We start from the raw sequence: 22,026 nt of genomic DNA on the forward strand, positions 1-22,026 counted from the left end.
TCGCCAGTAGGTGGCGCCAGATAAATACATATATAAATATAACGGCTGGACAAACAGGAGAGTGAGCAACAACCTGGAAGAAGGTGATGGTGATGCGCTGTTAAATCTATGTTGTCAAGATGTCGGGCCACGATCAGCTGGTTCTCTGTCTGTGTGAATTAACAAGGTGAGATTTATAAGGTTTCAAACGGAATATTAAATATATATCTATATGTATACGAAGTTTATTGTCAATTTTGAATGCGTGGTTAGCTTGTCTCATTTCAGGCTACTTAGCTAACAAGCTAATTCGTTGGTTTTGGTCTGGAGATAAAATGTGTTTTATTTGACTAAATTGCTCCGGAAACACTTTGCTTCTTATAGTCGTGTACTCACGGTATGTGTTGCGGGACGTAATGCTCCTTTAAACCCGAGTTTATGGCGTTATTAATGCGTTATGTACGTGTATAACGCTAGTGAAGTAGTCCTTTTTTTGAGAAGTAACGTCCTACATTTCTATAATCCTCCCACAGATTGCTTAGACCTGAGCTTTTACTGTAATATTTATTATTGTAATATATATTAAGTCTTTAAATCTGCTCGTCTGTGACTCCATTTATTTACAGTTTTCTTGCCTAACTCACTGTGTCGTCTGTGTGTTTCAGGTTGCTGTGGAAGTTGCTGTTGCCGCTGGTGTTCCTGTGTGTGCTGCTGGTCGCCGTCCTGGTCCTGCTGGTGCTGGCGTTACGCTTCTGGCTTCAGAGCAGCAGGAACGCCCGGCGGGCGAGGGATGGCCGTCCCACGGTGGCCTTCTTCCACCCCTACTGCAATGCTGGTGGCGGGGGAGAGAGGGTGCTCTGGTGTGCTATCAGGGCGCTGCAGAGCAGGTAAACCTGGTAATTCACAAATACAATCGAATGCTTTCTGATGACGTGAGCTCTTACGTTTAATCTACATCTGCACAGGTACGTGGACATCAACTTTGTGGTGTACACGGGGGACTTGGGTGTGACGGGGCAGCAGATTCTGGATGGGGCGCGGCGCCGGTTCAACATCGTGCTCCCCCGGCCCGTTACGTTTGTGTTCCTGAGGCACCGGCTGCTGGTGGAGCCCGGCCTGTTTCCTCACTTCACCCTGCTGGGACAGAGTGTGGGCTCCATCTTCCTGGGATGGGAGGCGCTCACGGAGTTTGTCCCAGACATTTACATCGACTCCATGGGCTACGCCTTCACGCTGCCCCTGTTCCGCTACTTGGGAGGCTGCAGTGTGGGGAGTTACGTCCACTACCCCACCATCAGCACTGACATGCTGTCTGTCGTGAGGGAGAGGAACCCCAGGTAATAACTCAATTAGTATGTTTTATTTGAATTATATCTCATTTTAACAATTATATACAATTTCATACACATACATACAGAAAAGGCAATAAAGAATTACGATTAGTGATCATTAGTAGCTGCAGCAATACTTTCAGACCAGTGATTGACTGGTTGATTCATAACTAACCTCCTCGTGTTTGTCCCAGGTTCAACAACCAAGACTACGTCTCTAACAGTCTGTTCCTGAGTGCCTTCAAGGTGGTCTACTACTGCTTGCTCGCCCTGCTCTACGGCATGGCCGGCTCCTGCAGCGACCTCATCATGGTCAACTCATCCTGGACCCTCGATCACATCCTGTCGCTGTGGCGCGCGCCCAACCGCACCAGCGTGGTCTACCCGCCCTGTGACGTCAGCGCGTTCCTGGACGTCCCGCTGGAGGAGGACGGGGACAGGAAGTGTCACTCGATCGTTTCCATCGGGCAGTTCAGGCCGGAGAAGGACCACCGGCTGCAGATCCGAGCTTTCAAGAAGGTGTTGGACAGGAGGAGGGAGGGGCCAGGGGGCAGGGAAGCGCTGAAACTGGTCTTGATTGGTGGATGCAGGAACCAGGAAGATGAGGATCGGGTGCTCATGTTGAGGGGGCTGTGCCAGGAGCTGGGTGTGGCCGACAGGGTGGCCTTTAAACTGAACATACCTTTCGAAGAGCTGAAGAGAGAGATAGGAGAAGCCACCATCGGACTGCATACCATGTGGAACGAACACTTTGGAATAGGTAATGAATCTGTCTGAGGTTTAGATTGTCTAATTTAATTTGTGACATTAAAAGTCCGTCTTCCCCCCTTAGGTATCGTGGAGTGTATGGCAGCAGGGAAGATCGTTCTGGCGCACAAGTCCGGCGGTCCCAAGCTGGACATCGTGATTCCTTTCGAGGGAGGCCAGACAGGCTTCCTGGCTGACGACGACGACAGCTACGCAGAGGCCATAGAGAGGATCCTGGCATTGCCGTCCGCCACCCAGCTGCACATCAGACGCAACGCACGTCAGTCCGTGGCTCGCTTCTCAGATCAGGAGTTCGAAGCCTGCTTCCTCGCTGCTATGGAGCCTCTGATGGGAACACTTGAACGATGAGGACTCATTCTGTGTAATATGTGTGTGTGTGTACAGCACCTTTACTTCGACGCACTTCGGAGATCCTTTATGCTCAAACAGAGGGCTGTTGGAATGATGCTGTTCTTCTTTCCCCTGAAATAGAAACGTGGTTGTGGTTGCTGTAAATACCAATATCCTGTGAAATGACAGTTTAAGCACTCATTGCATTTTTACAGGATGCATTCCTACATCAGTCGTGTCAATTTTGTTTAATTAAAAAGAGATGTATTATATTTGGTGACGGGGAATAAATTATTCTTTTAGACGGCTGAGTAATATGTTGAAAGAACTAGAATCCTCTACCTGCCCCAAAATGTGAAATATTTTTGATATTGATGATGAATGTAATAAAGATATAATGGGAGTAAGGGATTGTTTCACTAATGTAGTTCCTCGGCGGATCACTCATTTGTTCTGGTCGATGAAATGTCTTAAAGTAAAGCAAATATTCACATTTGAGCTGAAATAATAAATATCTATATCACCAAACTAATACCTCATCTGCTATGATGTTTCATTTTCTAGGCACATTGTATTTATTAATTTAAACAAATTAAAATGTTATGTCGAAGAAGCTGCTTAATGATTTTAAATCAGTAACAGTTTTACACAGCAGTGTATCTCATAGTGCCAGTTTAATTCAATAGGGATCAATAGTGCTGATCAAAGGTTAACAGCTATTACATGGAAGAAGCGTGGCAGACAAGAGGGGAGGGAGGTTTTCGGGGTTATGGAGGGTAAGAGGCGGTGCGTAGGGGCGCGAGGACAAAAGCAGCACATATTTAAAGGGAGGTAAAAGAAGGGCCGAGGAAGGTTCGATTCCATGCTCGTCGAGATGAAGTCCTACGTGCTTCTGTTTGCCCTGATGCAATCTCTGGGATGCTCTGGTGAGTGGTTCTCCGTGCGGATCACTCCATTGGTAGATACAGGTGACCGACCTCCACACCTCTGTCCTTGCAGGAGTCCCGCTGTACAACTCCGAGCTGCAGGCGATGGCAAACAGGGGCCTCAGTGCAGCTATGGCTGAGGTCAACTCTGTGTATGCCACCAGCTACCTTTACGGGGTCATTAAAGGCACCGTCAAGAGGGTGAGTCTAGATCTATGCTGTGGTCATATTTGCAGTATAGCAGCAATGCTCGGTATATAAATTCTGTGGGATGATGTCAAATATCCCATGATGTACGGCAGGTTATTCCTATGGGCCTGAACACCGACCTGCTGATAAAGTTTGGCATTAAAGAGACGGTGTGTGAGAAGACTTCCACAGAAGACCCCCGGACATGTGCCGTGAGACGTGGCTTCTCTGTGGTGAGACGTTCAATGTCATCATATATATATATATATTATAAGTACACAATCTTTGGACACTGAATGTCTCTGAATTCTTGGTAGGACACATGTTGACAAACCCGTGTTTGCACTGGGACAGAGTGTCATCACATTGATTCTACTATGATGCAGCGGGACGGTGACTAAATGTTTGAATTATACAGAATTAAAAAATGAATAAAACACCATCCTCTCCTTCAGCCGTACTACTCCTGCTCCAGCCGGGTTCGGATGTCGGCCACCTCGGCCCAGGTGGTGACTCTCAATTGCAAACGGGACTCCGAGAGCTCCAGCAGCTCAGAGTCTAGTGAGGAGGTGAGCACACAAGAGGGGATTTCTAAGCTTGTTTTCATAGCAAATAACCCTTACCCTAAATAAAGGCAGGCTTCCATTAAATGTAAGCAACAGTGGTGGATGTGAATATAATAGAGGCTTTGGTTCCACAGATATTCTCAAGAAGGAGACAACAGTTCAACCTCCAGTTTGCAAATAGAGGTAAACACGTTTTTATCTCCTGATGTCACTGAAGTAATGGTAATTGTATGCCTCCCGTATTTCAACATACATTCAGTGCGATATTCAGTGCACTCACACATCCCTGATATCTTCCAGCAGCCCCGGCTCGCCCTGCACCTCCTCCAACTCCTCCACCCGTCCAGCAGGGCCTCTCCCACAGCGAGACGATGGAAGTCCAACCCAGAGGAGACGTTTTCTCCAACTTCCTGGTGTGAAAGTTCACTCTGGAGACATTTAGGTGCTGATCAGAAGCCCAACTTGAATTAAAAACTTGCACATCATGATTGTTGTCCCTTTTAATTCGACCTTATGATTCATAATGTACTCCATTTGCTTATAAAAGGCCTGAATAGTGTGATATTTTGTATTCTTAGTGTTGGAAAAGACCACTAGAGGGAGTCAAAGGTTCACTATGTGATATCATGGTGCTTAAATACATCATATTAAGTCATCGTTCCCAGCTACCCCTTACCCAAAGAACCAATGAGGACTCTGAGACGGATTGAGGTCTGGTTTCAACATTTATATTGTGATTTTTCAGTTTATATGCAGGAGGACACATCCGCAACCACTTTTCTTCATTTCACTTGGGCCCCACATGTTCACATCAGCACGTCAATAACTTACATACTGCACGGTAGCAAAGATCCCGTTAAAGACAATGATATTCAGTTTTTAAGAAATGCCCCACGGTGTGGAGTAGGACAAAAGAATGGCATGTTGGACAGGGCTTGTGTGGGCTTCAAGCACACGTTTCCACACTGAAACAGTCTGAAATATGAACGATATGTCATCCTGGCACACGATGATGATGAGTTCCTTGAAGGACAGCACTCGCACCCCAAATAAAACGAAGGCATTGCTGCTAGAAATTATAAACCGATCCACTCTGCAGGTTGAAAATCAAGAGATAACGACAGACGAGCGACATTCAGTCTTTCACATGATTTCTCTTCTCGACTACATGATTTAACGCTCTGTACATCAACCAGACAAATTTATTTTTTCCCCCATCGTGTGTGAGTATACGTCACATGACTGAATCCGACCTGTACATTCTGCTTCCTGAATTGTGATGCCGTGACTTTTAGAAGGCGGCAGGGACCGCCAGTAACAGAGTAGCAGCTACAACTGTACAGATACAAACTGAAGGATAAGGTCCAAAATCAACGCACAGGGAACTCCACGAAGATACACCGTTACAGGCCTCCTCCTCCTCCACTTACAGCCCATTAAATAAGAAACAAAACAGAGTATTTTTTACCAGTTGCACAGTACAGACTCTGCTGAACCTTTGGAAGAAATCTCCTCTCTGCTTTTGACCTCTGTGCAAGACTTTTTCGGATAAGGCTTCCTTCTGATTTGCATTTGCCAAAAGTGGTGAATCAGGCTCGAAACGTTTGAATAGTTTGAATGCTTTTCAATTACACCTTCCCATATACATTCCACTGTGGCTAAATGTTTCAATCCTCTCTAGATTTAGTTAACCAGCTATTAAAAGACAGACTTATATATATATATATATATATAATAATAAAAAAAAATCCTTCCATTCATCGATCATTAAATAATTTTATATAAAAGCAAACCAAACTGTCCCCGCTCCACGAAGGCCATCGCTAATGGTTAACTACTTCACCGCCATATAATCACACACACATGCAATGTGTGTGTGATTATCCAGTTTCTTCCTCTCACTCATGCACACACACCGGAACAGCTTCATGTGTTACAGCTCCTTCTTACATGAAGTCCATGCAGTACCAAAGCAGAAAGATCCTGATATTGTTTTTGTTTTTTTGTTGTCTCCAGTACATGGCAACTTATGGCAAAGAAGCGGATAACATGGTTTGGCTCAGAGCTGGATCCAGTAATATTTGCACAATTCTTATTAGTGTTTATTTAAATCTGCTTGGTGTGCCAGATGGGTGGGGTTTACCATACAGGGCAATTCTAAGTCTTCCAGAGAGTTTAAACAATCGCAGAAAATTAACCGTTTCATTTTTCTGTGACTTCAAACTTACCTGCTCCAGTCTAAATCGTCCCAATATTATAAACCCTGCTGATCCAGAATGCCAAGCATGTTAAAAAAAAAATGCAATAATTAGCAAACACTAATTGTCCATGGTGTGGTTTGGGTTTTCGTATATACACAGTCATCACAGGACGGAAGGAATTCAGGAATTCACTCCCATTTCACTGATGAATGTTCACTTCCATATATTCTTTCATTGTCTTTTCGTCTGTCTTTATAGTCTCCTCTAATACAAGTTCAACACTCTCCAGTAAGTTTGGTGGCGCCCCCCCGTTTGGGTGGTGCAGGTGGGGGTCCTCGTCGTAGCGTTGCATAGCCTGAGATGTTTCCGGACATGTAGGCACCATTTCCTCCATTGCTTTGCTTCCCTTGGTCCAGGAGCAGCTCAGGGGGCGGCGGGGGCAGCGCCATGTCGTCCATGGTTCCCGCAGGGTCCGACTTGCCCGTGAGGCCCGCCGTGTTAAGAGAACCTTGGCGACCCACTGACTTTCGCTTCAGCGTCCGGTGGAGATCATCCAGGAAGTTGGGCTGGCCGGAGCTGCCCTTTGGGGAGGTGGGTGGAGGTGGCGAGTGTGGCGGGGGCTCCGGGGTGTTGGTGCTACGCCGCGCAAGTGTGGGTGGGGGAGTCTTTTTCAGGGAGCTCTTCCCCCATGTTGAGTTGTTGAAAAGTGAGACGGGAGGAGGAGGAGGCGGAGCCTGTGGCTGGGGGTTGACCACGGCTACCTTTGGAGGACCTCCGCTGTGGGCGTCACAACCAGGAGGTGGAGGAGGGGGGAAGAGGTCAGAGGCCGGGGGAGGAGGAGGGAAATAGGCGCACTCAGGTGGTGGGGAAGGGAAGTCACCACCGGCTTGCTTTACCCCGCCCACTTTAGCCTGGAGTGCCCCGGGCAGGTTGGCCAGGTTGAGCTTGCCTGGCTTTGGGGGAGCAGGGGGTCCAGTTGAAGGGTCCTTGGAAGGGGATCCAGTGGAGGAGGACGTGGGACCTGGGGAGAAAGGAGGAGCATTGTTCTGGGGAGCAAACTTGCTGAGCAAGTTCCTCCTGGACTCCTCATAAGAAGCTGAGCCATCGAACTTGAAGCTGGAGTTTCTCTGCGGGGCGGGAGGGGGTTTGGTTCGGTTGCCTCCGAAATTGGAGGGTGCGGAGGGTGGCCCCCTACAGGAGGGGCCCAGGTTTCCAGGAGGGAGGGGAGGTGGAGGCGGAGTCGGGCCTGTGACAGGTGCTGGGGGAGGTGGCGGCGGAGGAGGAGGAGGTGGAGGTGGTGGAGGGGCGGCGGCGGCGGCGGCAGGGAAGCCAACGTTGTTGTCTGGAGGAGGAGGAGGAAACTCAGGCGACTGCAGCTGTTGCCCGCCCCCAGGCTGCCATCTTGGTTTTGTCTTGACTGCGGGTGGAGAGAGGGGGGCTTTGGGGCTCTCTGCGTGATTGGCTACTTGGGATGACGCTCCCGGAAACTGACTTGCTAGTTGTTTCACCAAAGACGTTTGTTTAGACAGGCTGTGCTGCTTGGGGAGAGTCGGAGGAGGGTGGCTGGAGATGTGGCCCGCCTGGAGGCTAAACTGCTTCTTGAGGGGTGCAGATGGAGGAGGGGGTGGAGGTGGTGGTGGGGTCGGGCCACCCAGGGCAGCAGGAGGTGGGGCAGGAGGAAATGGAGAGACGGGAGACACGGGTTTGTGGGTAGCATGAGGGAGAAAGCCTGGGGTAAAGGATTTGGGTGGCGCTGGTGGAGGTGGAGGTGGGAACTGGGCTGGCACGTGGATCTGCTGGGGAGGAGGAGGAGGTGGCGGCGGAGGTGGGGGTGGAGGAGGTGGGGGTGGTGGTGCAGGGGCAGGCGGGGGAGACTCCTCGAGTACTCCGTGTGGAGGGAGGAGGTCCCGCGGCGGGCTGGGAAACCTCTCCTTCAGCTTCAGCCCGTTGGAGTAAACGGGGTGGCTCATGGGAGCCGGTGCAGGAGGGGGTGGAGGGGGAGAAGGAGAAGGAGGAGGAGGAAACGTTACTCCATTGGTCTGTGGAGCAGGTGGAGGTGCTGGGGGCGGGGGAATGAAGGCAGGCGGAGCCGCGGGGCTATGAGGGCCCCGCTTCAACAGAGCCATGGCGGAGCCAGGGGTTGGCATGGAGGGTGGAGGGGGAGGAGGCGGAGGAGGCGGGACATTAGTCCTTGCGGCAATGTGATTCACATTGGGTTTAACGGGCGCCAGTGCTGCTGCCGGACCTGTGGGGAGAACTTGCTGACCTAACGCGTGGAGCCGACCGGGCAGCCTGTATTGATTGGCAGACTTGGCGGCATTCTGGTTCTGCAGCCTGGTGATGGTGCTGTACTTGTACATGGTGGGAGCCGGTGAGTGGTGTGACACCATCTGAACTGGGGGTAGGGGAGGAGGGGGCGGCGGCGGAGGTGGAGGTGGTGGAGGAGGAGCCAGCTCTGGCTCCTGTGGGGGCATGTGGTTGTAGTTGCTGATGGTCTGCGGCTGTTGCTGCTGTTGCTGCAGTTGCTGCTGTTGCTGCAGTTGCTGCAGTTGCTGCTGTTGCTGCAGTTGCTGCAGTTGCTGCTGTTGCTGCTGTTGCTGCAGTTGCTGCTGTTGCTGCAGTTGCTGCAGTTGCTGCAGTTGCTGCAGATGCTGTGGTTGCTGCTGTTGCTGTGGTTGCGGAGACTGCGGTGATGGCTGAGGGCGCTGAGGGAACTGGGGGGTTGGCTGTGGGGCCTGTTGAGGAGACTGATGCTGTGGGGACTGGTGCTGTGTTGTTGTCTGAGTCGGTGTCTGGGGGTGCATTGATGGGTGCTGATGCTGTGGTGGGTACTGTTGGTGGGGCTGAGGCTGAAACTGAGGCTGGGACTGAAACTGAGGCTGGGTCTGAAACTGAGGCTGGGTCTGAAACTGGGGCTGGGGCTGAGCCTGAGGCTGAAACTGAGGATGGGGCTGAAACTGAGGCTGGGTCTGAAACTGAGGCTGGGGCTGGGTCTGAAACTGAGGCTGGGTCTGAAACTGAGGCTGGGGCTGAAACTGGGGCTGGGGCTGAGCCTGAGGCTGAAACTGAGGATGGGTCTGGGTCTGAGGATGAGGCTGGGTCTGGGTCTGGGGCTGGGTCTGAGGATGGGGTTGGGGTTGGGGTTGGGTCTGGGTCTGGGTCTGGGGCTGCAGCTGAGGTTGAGGTTGAGGAGGGGGCGTCAGGGCCGGGTGATCAGCTGAATGCTGGCTGTGATGCCGGTGACCGTGGGACGGGTGCGGCAGGGTAGAGCCTCTGGATGCCTCCATCCTCATATGCTAAAAAAAGAGACCGTGTGTTAGCTCACTGAAGTGAATGACAACTATAACAGCATTTTAAAATCCCTGCTGAAAGCCATACCTTGGAGCTTTCCTCGATCTGGGTGCCTCTCTTCCAGGCCTCTGAGAAAATGGAGCTCACCACGCTCTGGGACCGGCCGTGAGAAGAGCCCGTGTCCACTCCACTGTCTGAATGGCCTGAGTGATTGGACTGCGACTCTGGAAGCACACACACAAGACTTTCTAAGAGACGTATATTCCAGTTCGATCATGGGAAATGCAAAATTAAGTGCTCATTAGAGCATAAAGTATACATTAAATATAATATATATATAGATTATAGTGAGGACGTAAACTAACCAGGTATGCTGGCAGAGCTGGAGCCCGATCGGATGCTGGCGGTGGAGAGAGAGGACCAATCGTAGGCCGCCTCTGTCCTCTTCATGGCTTCCTGGTAGTTCACATATAGTTGCTTGCCGTACTACACACAAACACACAACGAGACATAATTAACATTATTTTAAGAGAACCACTTCTTGGTCTTTCCCCAGACTGAACACAGCAGAAACTCACCTTGGCGATGCGAATTCCATTCACCCATTGGTGCAGGGTCCTGACATCATCACAGCAGAGATACTTGATGTACTGGGACTTCTTCTGGATTTGTGGATGCTGCAAAAAGACGTACGTTTATATTCAACCGTCCATCAATGCCTCACATCTCCACATACATAGACATGATCATATGCAAGAAATTCACACTTGACATGCTACACGTTGCCGTGGATACATTCCCATGACATTTGCATGCCTCCACTCAGCAGGGAGATGCAGGGACGGGGCTTCACCTTCAGGGCCAGGCAGTAGTCCGTAGGGGCCTTGTATTTGCTGCGGTAGTCCTGGCCGTAATACACGTTAACATGGTCCAGCTGCAGGAAGCACACGAGATCCCTGGATGCCTGCGGAGAGAGGGAGGCGGAGGAGCATGGGTTGACTTTGAAAGAAGCACCCGAGGCCGAGTGAAGCTGCTGCTCGGCGCACGGGTGGAGAAGAAGTCGCACGCTGCCTGCGGGTACATCTAACATTCTCCGTGACAGTTTGGACTCAGTGTTTGCGTAGAAAAACGCCACGCCAACGTCTTGATTACATATTAATCGTCTAAGTATTTTTGGAGCACATGTGGTTTCTATGCTTGAGTGAAGTTGCTCTAAATGGGCTTTAAATAATTATGCTTGGAGGATAGTCCCACTTTAGTCAAAGTGACATGTTTTTGAGGGTTACTACACAGATCTAAATGTATTATACAGTACTTTATCCAACGCCTGAGCATAATGTATCGTAGGACTACTACTACTACACATTGGTCTCTGGTCGGGCAGCTTTTAATGTCGCTGAAAACGACTTCGGAGGAGGATAGGCGTTAAAAATAGAGCACATGTGTCATTTCGGTTGAGTTCCCAGCGATCAACAGGAAATGCCACAGAGCAGACTGCGTGAATCTGGTTCTCGTAAACCCGGCCCACATTTCTGTTCTCTATCTTCATCTCGTCTGAGCCTGAACTACACCCATCCCGTGTGTCACTGACCTTGGCTTTGCCTTTGGGGACGTAGTAGATCCCCGAAGCTCTGAGGAGGAAGTAGCGCTTCTTCCACGATTTCTTCCCGTCCTCCTTCAGCCACAGGACGCCCTCGATCTCCGGCACCGACACCGAGCCGCCGCAGAAACACTCCTGACGGACAAATTTACGTCAAGGTTTATCTGGCGACTGATGACTAGGAATGATGGGATTGAACATGACCTCACCTCTAATAAAGCCTCTTTATTCCTGTCAGCCATTTCTGACGTCTCCTTCCGCCCCAGCAAATAGTTCTGGAGATGATCAAGAGGAAAAGTGAGCGAAGGCGAGGGGGGGAGAGTGAAGTCGGCGGCTCACCTCGTCTTATGTTAAATAAATTATTCACCTTTACTCGCTTTAGAGCTTTGACCTACTTCCAGCTTCTCCTACACAAACACACTCCCCTGTTCACTCTGACTCTGGGCTGCCAGGCACTGAGCATGCATAAACAATGTGTTTGTGTGTACAGCTGTACTCGCTGTCAGCGTTTAGACACCGAACGCAGGGAGAGCGTTGAGAGGGTGATCGGGGGCCTAATGGACGGTCACCTGCGGGTTCTTGAAGAGAGCGTATTTCTCGATGCGTTCGATGAACATGAGCTTGTTGTGGCTGTCCCGGGTCCAGTTCAGGAGGTTCTCCACCAGGTTCTCGTGATCCTCAAAAATGCGCTCTGGGAGAGGGAGGAGAGAAGAGGGAGGAATGAAGATAAGACGCAAGATAGGCAGGTTTTTTTTTGCTGATGCGCAAATGTGCACTTAATCTCCTCCCACCAGGGATTTCTGTTTTTTGGGTGGGGCAGAACTTTTAACTGTAAGCCTGATAATTAGCCCGAGGTCGCAAACAGTGGCTATTTTTAGATCCGGATGATTATAACACAGTACATGTTCCGTTAGTGCCGCCCCTCCACATGCAAACGGTGCAGACAAAAGCACAAACAATGTTTATGGGACGCCCCGCTCACCCATCTGCAGCTCAGTGATGGTTTCCACCAGAGACCAGTCAGGGCTGTAGCCACAGTGTGACTTATCCAGCAGGCTGTCCAGCACCTGCCTGACTGTCTGCCGCTCATCCACCATCATGGTCTTGGAGCTCTCGTCCGACATGTGGACCCTGATCACCAGCTGAGGAAGAGGAGGAGGAGGAGGGAGTCAATTTAATGTTATGAAGTAAAGGCAAAAAAGACATATTATGCACTTCAGCATAAAGTAATTTAGCAAATGGCATCATAATTTAAGTCTGCTTCAACTATTTATGGGGTTTCCATGGTGACAATGTTGCATATGCAACCCCTAAAGACAAAAATCCCAATAATCTGAAAGTTCTGCATCCATAGGCGACCAAAAGTCCTCCATAACAAGCAGGCTTAAACTAATCTGAGCCAGAAAAACACGCGCCAAATCCAGCCTCACACCGTCGCAGCCTACAGAAGACTTGTCCTGGTGTGAAACCAAATAAAGCCTTCAATTCCTTGACCTCCTGTGAGTCTCCGCCCACTACAGCGCTCCCATCCAATCCGTGGGTGCGTACGGCTGATTGAAGAGAGGCTCGGGCCAATGAGAACGCCGGGAGAGCTGTGAGACTGAGACGTGGGGAGTCTGACCTACATTTCTCACAGGAGGGACCCCTAAAACCCCCTAGTCTGGCAGGAAAATAAATCCCACTGCTTCAACAAGATAAGATTCCAAGGCTTTAACACAAAAACAATCACTGCTACACAAAATGTAGTAAAATGTGAGGCTTTGTGTCGACAACCACATGACTAATAATTCAGCTCCTACGCTGGCGGAGGGGTTTTCTTTTATGTGCCGGCAGCACCAGCTCTTTATCCCGTCCTACTGTATCCACTTGGCAGGGTGAAGTCTGGCCCTGTTCGCCGAGACACTGTCGGGTCTCAACTATTCATCGCATGTGAAAGGACACCATTCTGTTGCCCTCATTCACAGAGAGGATTCACTGGCGGAAACGCTGGTTAAAAAATTGCCTGCCTGTGGTGTCTGACACGGACTTCCCAATGGAGAGCCACCGAGGCTTTTCAGGGCGCCCCAGTTGTTGTGGGAAAAAAGCAGCACTTGTTCGGTTTGGCAAAGGAGACGTTTTGTGTCTGCATTGTCTCGCAGCGCTCCCTCTTTCCTGAAGCCTCTTCCTGACGTCTTGCTCCCTCCGCGGCAGATTCACACACATAATCAAACACTGCAATGACCCATTTTCTCGGCGCTCCGCCGCCCCGCCGCGGATGAAGTTCACAAAGAAATGCAGCGTGTGGTGCATATGGCGAGACGGCATTTATTACACAAGTCGAAATGATCTCTCTAAAGGAAAATATAAAAGGTGACCCTACCTTTTTGACCTGTGCCTCCTTGATTTTTTCCAGGGCGACTCGGATCTTCTCTGCCTTCAATTTGGCAGCTTGTTCCTCCTAGATGGAAACGCACGATTAACACGGTTATTATTTAAACAATAACACAAGTTTCTGATCTCATAGCATTGGCCAGTCTTCATGTCGTTCACTAGTCCTCTGGCAGGACATCATGCGCGCACACACACAGCTCCATTAAATAGTAAGCATCCTTCTGAAGCATTTAAATCTTGGGCACGACGGCGCATGGTGGCATGTACAAAAGGAAATGCACATTTTCCATGCGTTTGGGTCGCTCACCTGCCCCCTCCAACAAGATGCCATCACCTCCATCCCGCTGGTTGTGTGCGCTTCCACGTGTGTGTTTTATCACTGGCGTGTGAATATAAAACGATCGAACGCAACCGAAACACCGCAGGGGGTAAATCGCCGCTATTGTGACATCGGTCCGGTGTTCCCCTCAAATATGGCGCTGCGTTCGCCGTCTATGGTTCCATATTGGATTCATGTGGAGCTGCAGAGGTTTCCTTTGATCTCGCTATACAGCAGAAGGGAAACAATGGTAGAAGATCCCCGAAGGGCGAGCGGCTGCGGATGAGTGTAGGATCGGCTCAGGAAGCCTCTATGCCCTCCACTCTGAGATACAAGGATCTCCTGCAAAGATCATATTCAGATCTCAAAGGCAGAAATTAAAAATTAATCCAGATTCTCCCATGAAAAAAGACTGAAAAATGATTTCTTTCTCAGCTACTGGCGTGTTGAAAAGTTACTCCACAACGATCTGAACTGCATCCATGCATCCACATCTTCCATCACCCGATAGCAGGCGAGCTAGCTGAGGTTCACTGACATGTGCGCCCGAGATGAGAACTTGACTCAAACCCAGAATGAGATGGTAGAGAGGATGATGCCCCTCCCCCTCCTCCCCTCCAACTCTCTCTTCCCCCCCTCTCCATCACCCTCTTCCTCTCTCCTTCTCTATATAACAGATGCAGGGGTTTGGGAGCGTGCCCAATCAATGAAGCATAATCCCCGCAAAAATAGTAGAATGAAGGGGGTCAGCCAACCAGCGAGCCCCGACTGCAAGACCTTCTACCCTTGAGCCAATCGGGACGAGCGGGGAGAGCGTGACCGGCGCTGGTCCCGGAGCTAAACGGCAGCGACAGGATGTGGAATTTGGGTGAATGAGGAGCTAAAGTGCTGAATATTTGAAGTGTACACAGGCATGCGTGTTAAAAGAGAAGGGGTGAGGGGTTTTAACAACCGCTCCCCAAGCCTCTTAAACCAAGTACACCCCCCCCTTCCTTGACCCAGACTACCTCTTCCACATGACCGGCTCCACATGCACATTCATGCAATAAAGCTATGTTTGGCCAACACATAGTGGCAGGCTTTTAGCCAGCCACGTGTGAGCGTGAGGAAGAGGAACAGCGAGAGGTCACGGGGGTTGTGCAGATTACGGTCCAGAGTCAATCTGAGTCACACTGTAGGTTTAGCCCCATGATTGTCAGCCAAACCCCCTCTGCTCTTTCCCCCCCACCCATTATTTCCTCCCCACATGACACCTCCACCCTGCGTTTTGTTCGACATTAATCTGATTCCTATTCCACAGGCGTTTTCCCTTCTTTCACGTTGACACTCAGCCACACCAGAGCCAATTTTAAAAAGGCTCTTCTGCCTGGCCTCGGGGGGAAAAAAGAAATCTTGGCACCCTCTCCCTTTGATGTCTCTCCCCCCTTTCCGAAGCTCATTCAATATTCTGATTTGCGGGTGAGGATAGGGAGAGAATTTGTGAGTCTGGGGCGACCGGACGCCCTCACAGCCTGTAAGACGTGGGCAATATATCCTCATCGCTTTATAAAAAAAACACATTCAAACGCTCTCTGCGTTCACAGACAGACTGAGGGCCGACACGCCACGCACACACACACACACGACATAGTAATATTGAATTCATTAAATCGTTTTGTAATCCAAAGAGAAAACCCTCAATGTTTTCTCTGTAACATTTGGATTTCACTGGGAGTCAGCAAGCTTCACTCCTGGCATCCATTATATTCAAATAAATGGAAACAACTGAAAAGGGTTTTGGACAGAAATCTGCATTTCAATGCCAAAGACGACCGCTAATGGGAGATCTCTCGGTTTACTCCTACATGAATAGTACAAGGCTCTTTTGTTTTGAAGTCTCTCAAAGTCCTGAGAGCGATCAAAAATAATTCTCCAGAGTTTTCCAGGCCCATGGAAGAATCTTTATACTGTCTAAGATTAGCATAATGTTTGGTTTGTCTGAAATTTGGTAATTGCTGTCGCTATTAAATCCCAATTGGACTTAGGAAACTCTCCTGCTCTGCACTTGGCCGCGTGTCGTGTAGCGATGGCAGGATAGATCACGATCAACAGCGGCCAACTTTGAACCACAAATCTGCACACATTGGATCGCACAGGAGCCAAAAGGCTGCAACCAATATTATTAAAGCGTGATCCACAGAAACGCACGGCTTTGAGATGAATTACACGGCTGCAACTAACCATTAATATATTTTATTTATTATTAAAAAATAGGCAAAATTAACTCCATCCGCGGAAGAAAACTTTGATATTTGAACGTTTTTTACTCAACCTCTAATTTTCTGTACCATAACCAATGCATATAGACCGAAGACCAAACAGTGCTAAAAAAAAGTGAGCATAGAGGCAAAAGAGCAAAAATGAGTGAAACAGAGACCCGTAGATCACATGCCAGTTAAAAAGATCAATGTGGAAGCAAGAAAGGACAAAACAATCAAGTGTTCTATCGATGTCAGGGAAAAATCCACTCAGATACTCTAGATTCTTTCACTACTTGGGAGTTTGGTGTTGATGTATGCGTTGGGCTTGCCCACCATTCATCTTGCTTTAGTAAATATCCAGGATTGTGATTAGACAGCTGTCACCGATCCCGTCGGAGACAGAGAGAGAAATGCTTCCCTGCGTAAATAAGTCGGTCGGGTTTCAAGCAGCTGTTGGGATTCTTCCGAGACATGCAGAGCGAGAGAGCGAGAGAGAGAGAAACACAAGGATGAAGAAGCGAGTGTGTGAGCGGTCACCTTGGTCAGGAGGTGAGAAGGCTTTCCTGCTATGCTTTTCAGAATGAGCGAAGTTTCTCGGTCCAAGTAGGAGTGCTTGGGTGAAGAGAGGATGAAGAGGAGAGCAGAAGAGAACAGACAAAATAAAGAGAAGTCAGTGCCAGACGGTTCTCAGAGGCTTATTAATGGCAGGTGTTTTTTTTATTTATTCTGGTATAAAAAGAAGCGTGGAAGCGAGAGACGGCTTCGTACAACAGAGTGGTTGTGGTTGTCATTAGCTGCAGCTGTGGGTGAAGAAGCAGCGATTGTGAGAAATATGTGTTTATGTGGGAATACATTGTATACTTTCACATACACACAACCTCCTTTTATACTTGTACTTACTTCACATGGGCAAAAAACACACATGCAAGTTCACACACACACTTACAGTGGCCCGATCCACTTCAGCCTCCCGTGAGGCGAAGTCAAGCTGCCGTCTTGCCCGTCGCAGTGTGACATGCTGGGACTATCAGGAGGTGCAGGCAAGGTGTGTGTGGATCGAGGCCACAGATATAGAAAAAGATGCAAACACAGATAATGTGATGACATGCAGGGGGGGGGGGGGCAGGGGACATGCATGATATCGTGTTAACTTCTCTTTCCTCCTCGTCTCCTTAAACACACAGATCTGTTTTAGTGTTTTAGCTCTTTGTTACGGAAGCAGGTTAAACTCCTCTAAAAGGTTTTTCTGCTTTTGTTAGAGAGCAAAGATGCAAAAGAATTCAGAAATGTTAACATTGTAATCCACATTAAGTCAGCCTTATGGGAGATTACAATGTCTTCATGAACACACCATCCAGTCCACAATACACAAGCCGTGTTGTGGACTCTCAGAACACGTCATGCAGGTTAAACATGCAGGATTTCTTTCACACGTTCTCCTGATAACACTATGAGCTCGTGGGTATCCTTAGTGTGTTTCAGTATCGGTCGTACCTCTGTGCTGGTCTGGTTCTGCCCCTGTGTGCTCGGGCTGCTCTGGCCCTCCGCCTCTCCACCCGCCATCACTTTATCAATGTCCAGGGAGTCCATGCTGGACGCCGAGGCACACGCCGAGTTTACACTGGAGCGCTGGGACGCCGCCTCCTGCTCGCTGACCGCGCCCACCGAGCCCGTCCTCCTGTGCTGCCCGCCGCCGCCGGACGACCCCGACGAGGGGCGCCGCAGCGTGGTGGAGGAGAACGACGAGGAGGAGGAGGAGGACGACGAGGAGGTCTGACGCGCCGCTTCGTCCATGCTGAGAGAGGCCTTCTCCAGCTGAGAGGTGATGTCGTCCAGGGAGATGTTGGAGGCCGCCGGGCGGCTGTTGACGCTGCCGCATCGCACGGTGTTGGCTGGCGATGCCCGCGTGCTGCTACTCGTGCTTCCTGTTGGGGAGGTCAAAGTTGAAACAGCTCAGACGGAAGCAACAATTGATTTTAGACAGATTGCAACATGTTTTTTTTTTAAAAAAAACATTAAATGCTGGATTTCAGGTGCTGGATTTCAGGTGTTTCATGTTTCATTTTAAAAATCAATACACCTATACATTATATAATGACATCGTTAGGAAGTGTTTTATGATTACATTAACAAAATGAGACCACGGATAAAACCTTTCCATCACACATAAAGTGGGAGCTTGTGTATGCTAAACACTACATTTCCCTCTTGCATACAGGATCCTGCTAATTGGCCCCCCTTCCTCCTCATTATCATCACTCGGCCTGTGTTTGTTTTCTCTTTGGCTTTAGTAAAGACAAACATGTTGGAGGCCATTGTTTCCAACAACAGAAACACCATTTGAGCCAGGAGATGAGTGACGACTTCCTGTTTTACTCCAAAAAGCATTCGTCCTTCGTATTGTGCAGAAAGTCAATGAAATTAAATGACATTTCTTTGCAGGAGCTGGTGGAGTACTCATTTTATTCTTGCTAAAATACTTCAGAGAACCATCTTCAATGCAGTTGAGCAGGTCTACCTCCGCTGCTCCCCCCTCCACCGGTGCCCGTGTGCTTGGCGCTGGCGCTGCGCCCCCCAGGGCCCCGCTGCTGGCCTTTGCTCTGGCCCCGAGATGCTGAGTTTGGTTTGGAAATGGTGTTGAGCTCCTGCTCAATGGTGCACAGGTCAGCCATCAGGGCGTCCAGGTCCACTGTGTCGCCCTGGTTCAACGCCTCTGCAGGGAGCAACGGTGAAGAAGAGGAAGAAGGGTTTTATGATGTCATCGATGTGATGTTTTTAAACCGATCGGGATCAGACGAGCGAGGTCTCACCGTTTATGTTATACATTGAGAAGCGGTAGGAGAAGTTGGCCATGTTGGTTTCCTGCCTGAGCGGAGGCTTCTGCAGTTGTTTCTGAGGCCTGCCGTCATCCAGACTCTATAGAGCACACACACACACAACATGAGGTGCACGTATGCAAAAAACACACACATTGTGACGTCACACTCCAAGCACAGGGTCTAAGCTACCATTTCTGTCTGCTTGTGTGTGATAGCACGGACACAATGCTGCACAAATACACACTACAGAGTGGTGGTGGGAGGGGGGTTGCTAGGATACAGTAAAGGGAGACGGGATTAGCAGTGTTAAGGTTGCTATGGATACAGCGCTTTCTCTCTGCTCTTCTACCTGTGTGAGTATCTATGTAACCAACCAGCCTCTCCTCTTTGTGTGTGTGTGTGTGTGTGTGTGTGTGTGTGTGTGTGTGTGTGTGTGTGTGTGTGTGTGTCTCTGTGTGCGTGTTGACCTGTGTGAGCTTGTCCAGCTCTCCAAGCCAAGCTCCAAACATCTTGTCCAGGTCCTGGTCCTCTTTATCGCTGTCCTCCTCGGCTCCGTGGTCCAACTCATCATCCGACACCTGCTCCATCTGCACACACACACACACACACACACACACACACACACACAAAGCACAATGAGTAATTGGATGGATGTCCACACATGTATACAAATTCACACACTATCAGATCACACCCACATAGCAGGAATTATGTAAAAAATGAGGGAGAAAAAATAAAAAACCCTTCAGCTCATGCCAACCTCACTGCCTGTTACCATGACAACCACTCATGGACCCCTAGCAGGCACCCTGTGCAGTCTAATCGGTGGAGTGCACCGTAGCGTCTGGTGTGCTGTTCACTGCAGACACACCCAATGCCGCTACTTCCAGCTAAAGATCCCGACGAGAGTGACGTTGATGGACGACACAAGGAGCAGAACGCCATCAAATATCGCCTACCGAGCGTTTTCTGGTCTAGAAACCTGCAGTGGATCAGATACCCATCAAAACCACACTCAACGACACTAGTAGCTGGTGTTCATGTCTATATGTGCTGTGACAGGGAAGGAAGCTTGCAGCAAGCTGGTTGCCAGAGCCCAGCTGTGTTCTGTCAAAGGTGGTGCCAGAGCTCCCTCTGCTGGACACAGAGGGAAGTGGTGTAACTGCAACAGTCTGGCCTTCGAGTATCGAGTTCAAATTAAAGCATATTACCAACCGTTTTCCACAAGGACACTCCTCAGTAGACAAAGCACTAAATCCAAATATGAAAATCAGAGACACAGCAGAGCAGATAAGACCTCAAGAACCGTGCAAAAGAGAGTCAATTCTGTGTAACAACGGTTTGGACAATCTGGTATCGCCCAACCTGAGGAATGAATGAATAAACACAGCTGAATGCCAACGTACATTGAGGAAGAATGTTGTCTAATCTTGCGATAACATTGTCAAGTGGAAGGAAAGCGTGGTCAAGCACCGGAGGATAGTCTAAACTAAATAAGACAGTACAGGTTGACACGGTGTTCGCCCTCGTTTGGGTACAGTGCATCCGAATACAGTCCACTCACATGGAATAGGCAATCCCATTGATGTTCCCAGGGGGTGTCACTCCCTCCTGTTAACCACCGTGTCAGTCACTGGTGGGGACTGTACCAAACCGGGATTAACCCCTCCGCTCCGTTCTTTTGATCCAGCAAAATGTGCATGTGCAATATAATGCTGCTTTTGTGTGTCTAACCCTGTAAGGTCACACGGCGTACTCGAGAGCAATCCGAATGCTTTGTTGTTAGACGGTGATAAAAGCGGGTCATAAAACCAGGCAGACGGTGAGAGACAATAAAACTGAATACGATTGGCAAAGCAAAACGGGAATATCGGTCAGCTGAACGAACACACACACACACACACCCGTGTTACGGATCAGAAGCGGTCACATTCCAGACGGCACACGTGTTCTGCTCCGGAGAGTCACTGTACGCAGCGCATGGACAGAATATACTCCCATCCAAGCCTTTGTGTCGCTGCAGCTGGTGTTACACGTCAGAGCTGCTGCGTCTGTGAATGATGATGGATAGTTTCCTGTTTTGGCCAGATATCTAACACATAACAACAAGGACTAAACAAAAACAAGTCCACTAAGTGTGTGTGTGTGTGTGAAATGATATCCATGCACTCATTAACGTGTGGTGGGAGCCACAACAGGAAATGGCCAGGATGTGCAGAATTCCTAATTCCCCCACATGGTCCGGTTCTTGGCAGGAAACGCCAGCTGTCCTTCGGTTTATCTGTGCTACTTATTGACCGCGTCCATTAGGATGACCTCGTCCGTTACCAGAAAAAGAAAATAACTACACAACAGTTTGCCATCATTTAAATCACCGCCACCAAAGGAGCATTTGTGTGTGTCGCCATTTGGAAACGTTTAATCGGGGGATCCCCCCGCTTGGAAAAGAGTCGAGTATCCATCCATTAAGGCATGACATCGTGGCTTTTTTTTTATGGCATGACATCATGTCTGGCTGGAGGCAGACAGGAAGAGGAAATGGCCAAAAATCAAATGAGCTGGCGTTTGCATTTTAACAGCACTCTCTGAGGTGCTTTCATATGTAAATACACAAGCATGATGAGTCACACGGCGAGACACCTTTAACAGCTGTGTGTGAACACCAATTAGCCAGCGGGCCTTCACAATAGTTAAACACTGGGAAACCTACACATGCCGTCGGATCATATTCAATGTGATTGCAAGAAAAAATGCATAAAAAACAAAGAAGAAAAAATGATGCATACGCATGAAAAACATGGAGCACTTTGAAAATAGCTCTGCAGCTGTCATTCTAATGGAATCATAGCCTCATGCTGCAGGTTTAAGTGAATTACCACCTGAGGCCCTGCTTTTAAGCTTATGGAGCATGACCTGAGAGAGACAGAGAGATGGGAGGAAGCTGTGTGTGTGTGTGTGTGTGTGTGTGTGTGTGTGTGTGTGTGTGTGTGTGTGTGTGTGTGTGTGTGTGTGCGCACGCAAATGCACTCCAACCGGCAGCCATGGCCTTTCTCCGACGGCCCCTCTCTCTTGTCTGACCATGACCGCCTCTCATCTG

The 22,026-nt window shown here is 49.3% G+C and overlaps 3 protein-coding genes across 7 annotated transcripts in view; 2 read left to right on the forward strand and 1 right to left on the reverse strand.

Annotated features, from left to right (window-relative positions):
• Positions 1 to 44: 44 nt before the first annotated feature.
• On the forward strand, positions 45 to 2,815 carry alg11 (ALG11 alpha-1,2-mannosyltransferase). The gene is made up of 5 exons (XM_084003889.1): positions 45 to 166; positions 645 to 866; positions 945 to 1,316; positions 1,505 to 2,070; positions 2,143 to 2,815. The coding sequence occupies exons 1-5, from the start codon at positions 120 to 122 to the stop codon at positions 2,424 to 2,426; spliced, it is 1,491 nt and encodes a 496-aa protein (XP_083860015.1). The 5' UTR covers positions 45 to 119; the 3' UTR covers positions 2,427 to 2,815.
• Positions 2,816 to 3,175: 360 nt separating this feature from the next.
• Positions 3,176 to 4,568, forward strand: spp2 (secreted phosphoprotein 2). 2 transcript variants are annotated; one of them, XM_084004309.1, is made up of 6 exons: positions 3,176 to 3,334; positions 3,408 to 3,535; positions 3,637 to 3,756; positions 3,979 to 4,092; positions 4,224 to 4,272; positions 4,390 to 4,568. In XM_084004309.1, the coding sequence occupies exons 1-6, from the start codon at positions 3,271 to 3,273 to the stop codon at positions 4,506 to 4,508; spliced, it is 594 nt and encodes a 197-aa protein (XP_083860435.1). In that variant the 5' UTR covers positions 3,176 to 3,270; the 3' UTR covers positions 4,509 to 4,568. The 2 variants fall into 2 exon arrangements, with proteins under 2 accessions (XP_083860435.1, XP_083860436.1); XM_084004310.1 differs by having other exon boundaries at positions 4,393 to 4,568.
• Positions 4,569 to 4,801: 233 nt separating this feature from the next.
• The window catches only part of raph1b (Ras association (RalGDS/AF-6) and pleckstrin homology domains 1b), a 31,775-nt gene continuing 14,550 nt past the window's right edge, over positions 4,802 to 22,026 (reverse strand). For 2 of the 4 annotated variants that reach the window (XM_084004180.1, XM_084004179.1), the window contains 16 exons: positions 19,397 to 19,516; positions 18,921 to 19,026; positions 18,629 to 18,823; positions 17,605 to 18,035; positions 17,057 to 17,128; positions 16,648 to 16,722; positions 13,541 to 13,618; positions 12,164 to 12,323; positions 11,751 to 11,872; positions 11,391 to 11,456; positions 11,173 to 11,316; positions 10,435 to 10,545; positions 10,160 to 10,258; positions 9,947 to 10,067; positions 9,669 to 9,805; positions 4,802 to 9,586 (listed from right to left, as the gene is read on the reverse strand). In XM_084004180.1, coding sequence (XP_083860306.1) covers positions 6,566 to 9,586; positions 9,669 to 9,805; positions 9,947 to 10,067; positions 10,160 to 10,258; positions 10,435 to 10,545; positions 11,173 to 11,316; positions 11,391 to 11,456; positions 11,751 to 11,872; positions 12,164 to 12,323; positions 13,541 to 13,618; positions 16,648 to 16,722; positions 17,057 to 17,128; positions 17,605 to 18,035; positions 18,629 to 18,823; positions 18,921 to 19,026; positions 19,397 to 19,516 — 5,058 coding nt within the window. In that variant the 3' untranslated portion in view covers positions 4,802 to 6,565. The remainder of the gene's footprint in view (positions 9,587 to 9,668; positions 9,806 to 9,946; positions 10,068 to 10,159; positions 10,259 to 10,434; positions 10,546 to 11,172; positions 11,317 to 11,390; positions 11,457 to 11,750; positions 11,873 to 12,163; positions 12,324 to 13,540; positions 13,619 to 16,647; positions 16,723 to 17,056; positions 17,129 to 17,604; positions 18,036 to 18,628; positions 18,824 to 18,920; positions 19,027 to 19,396; positions 19,517 to 22,026) is intronic. The other 2 variants (XM_084004181.1, XM_084004182.1) reach the window with 2 other exon arrangements.

The sequence above is a fragment of the Eutrigla gurnardus genome (genome assembly GCF_963514095.1).
Source record: "Eutrigla gurnardus genome assembly, chromosome: 24".
In the NCBI taxonomy this organism is placed as follows: Eukaryota; Metazoa; Chordata; class Actinopteri; order Perciformes; family Triglidae; genus Eutrigla; species Eutrigla gurnardus.

Excerpts from the sequence above, each read along its gene's own strand:
- alg11 (XM_084003889.1), top strand. The coding sequence starts at position 120 with ATGTCGGGCCACGATCAGCTGGTTCTCTGTCTGTGTGAATTAACAAG. Across the intron at positions 167-644 it reads TGTCTGTGTGAATTAACAAG|GTTGCTGTGGAAGTTGCTGT; the intron begins GTGAGATTTATA and ends TGTGTGTTTCAG. Across the intron at positions 867-944 it reads ATCAGGGCGCTGCAGAGCAG|GTACGTGGACATCAACTTTG; the intron begins GTAAACCTGGTA and ends ACATCTGCACAG.
- spp2 (XM_084004309.1), top strand. The coding sequence starts at position 3,271 with ATGCTCGTCGAGATGAAGTCCTACGTGCTTCTGTTTGCCCTGATGCAA. Across the intron at positions 3,536-3,636 it reads TTAAAGGCACCGTCAAGAGG|GTTATTCCTATGGGCCTGAA; the intron begins GTGAGTCTAGAT and ends GATGTACGGCAG. Across the intron at positions 4,273-4,389 it reads CCTCCAGTTTGCAAATAGAG|CAGCCCCGGCTCGCCCTGCA; the intron begins GTAAACACGTTT and ends GATATCTTCCAG.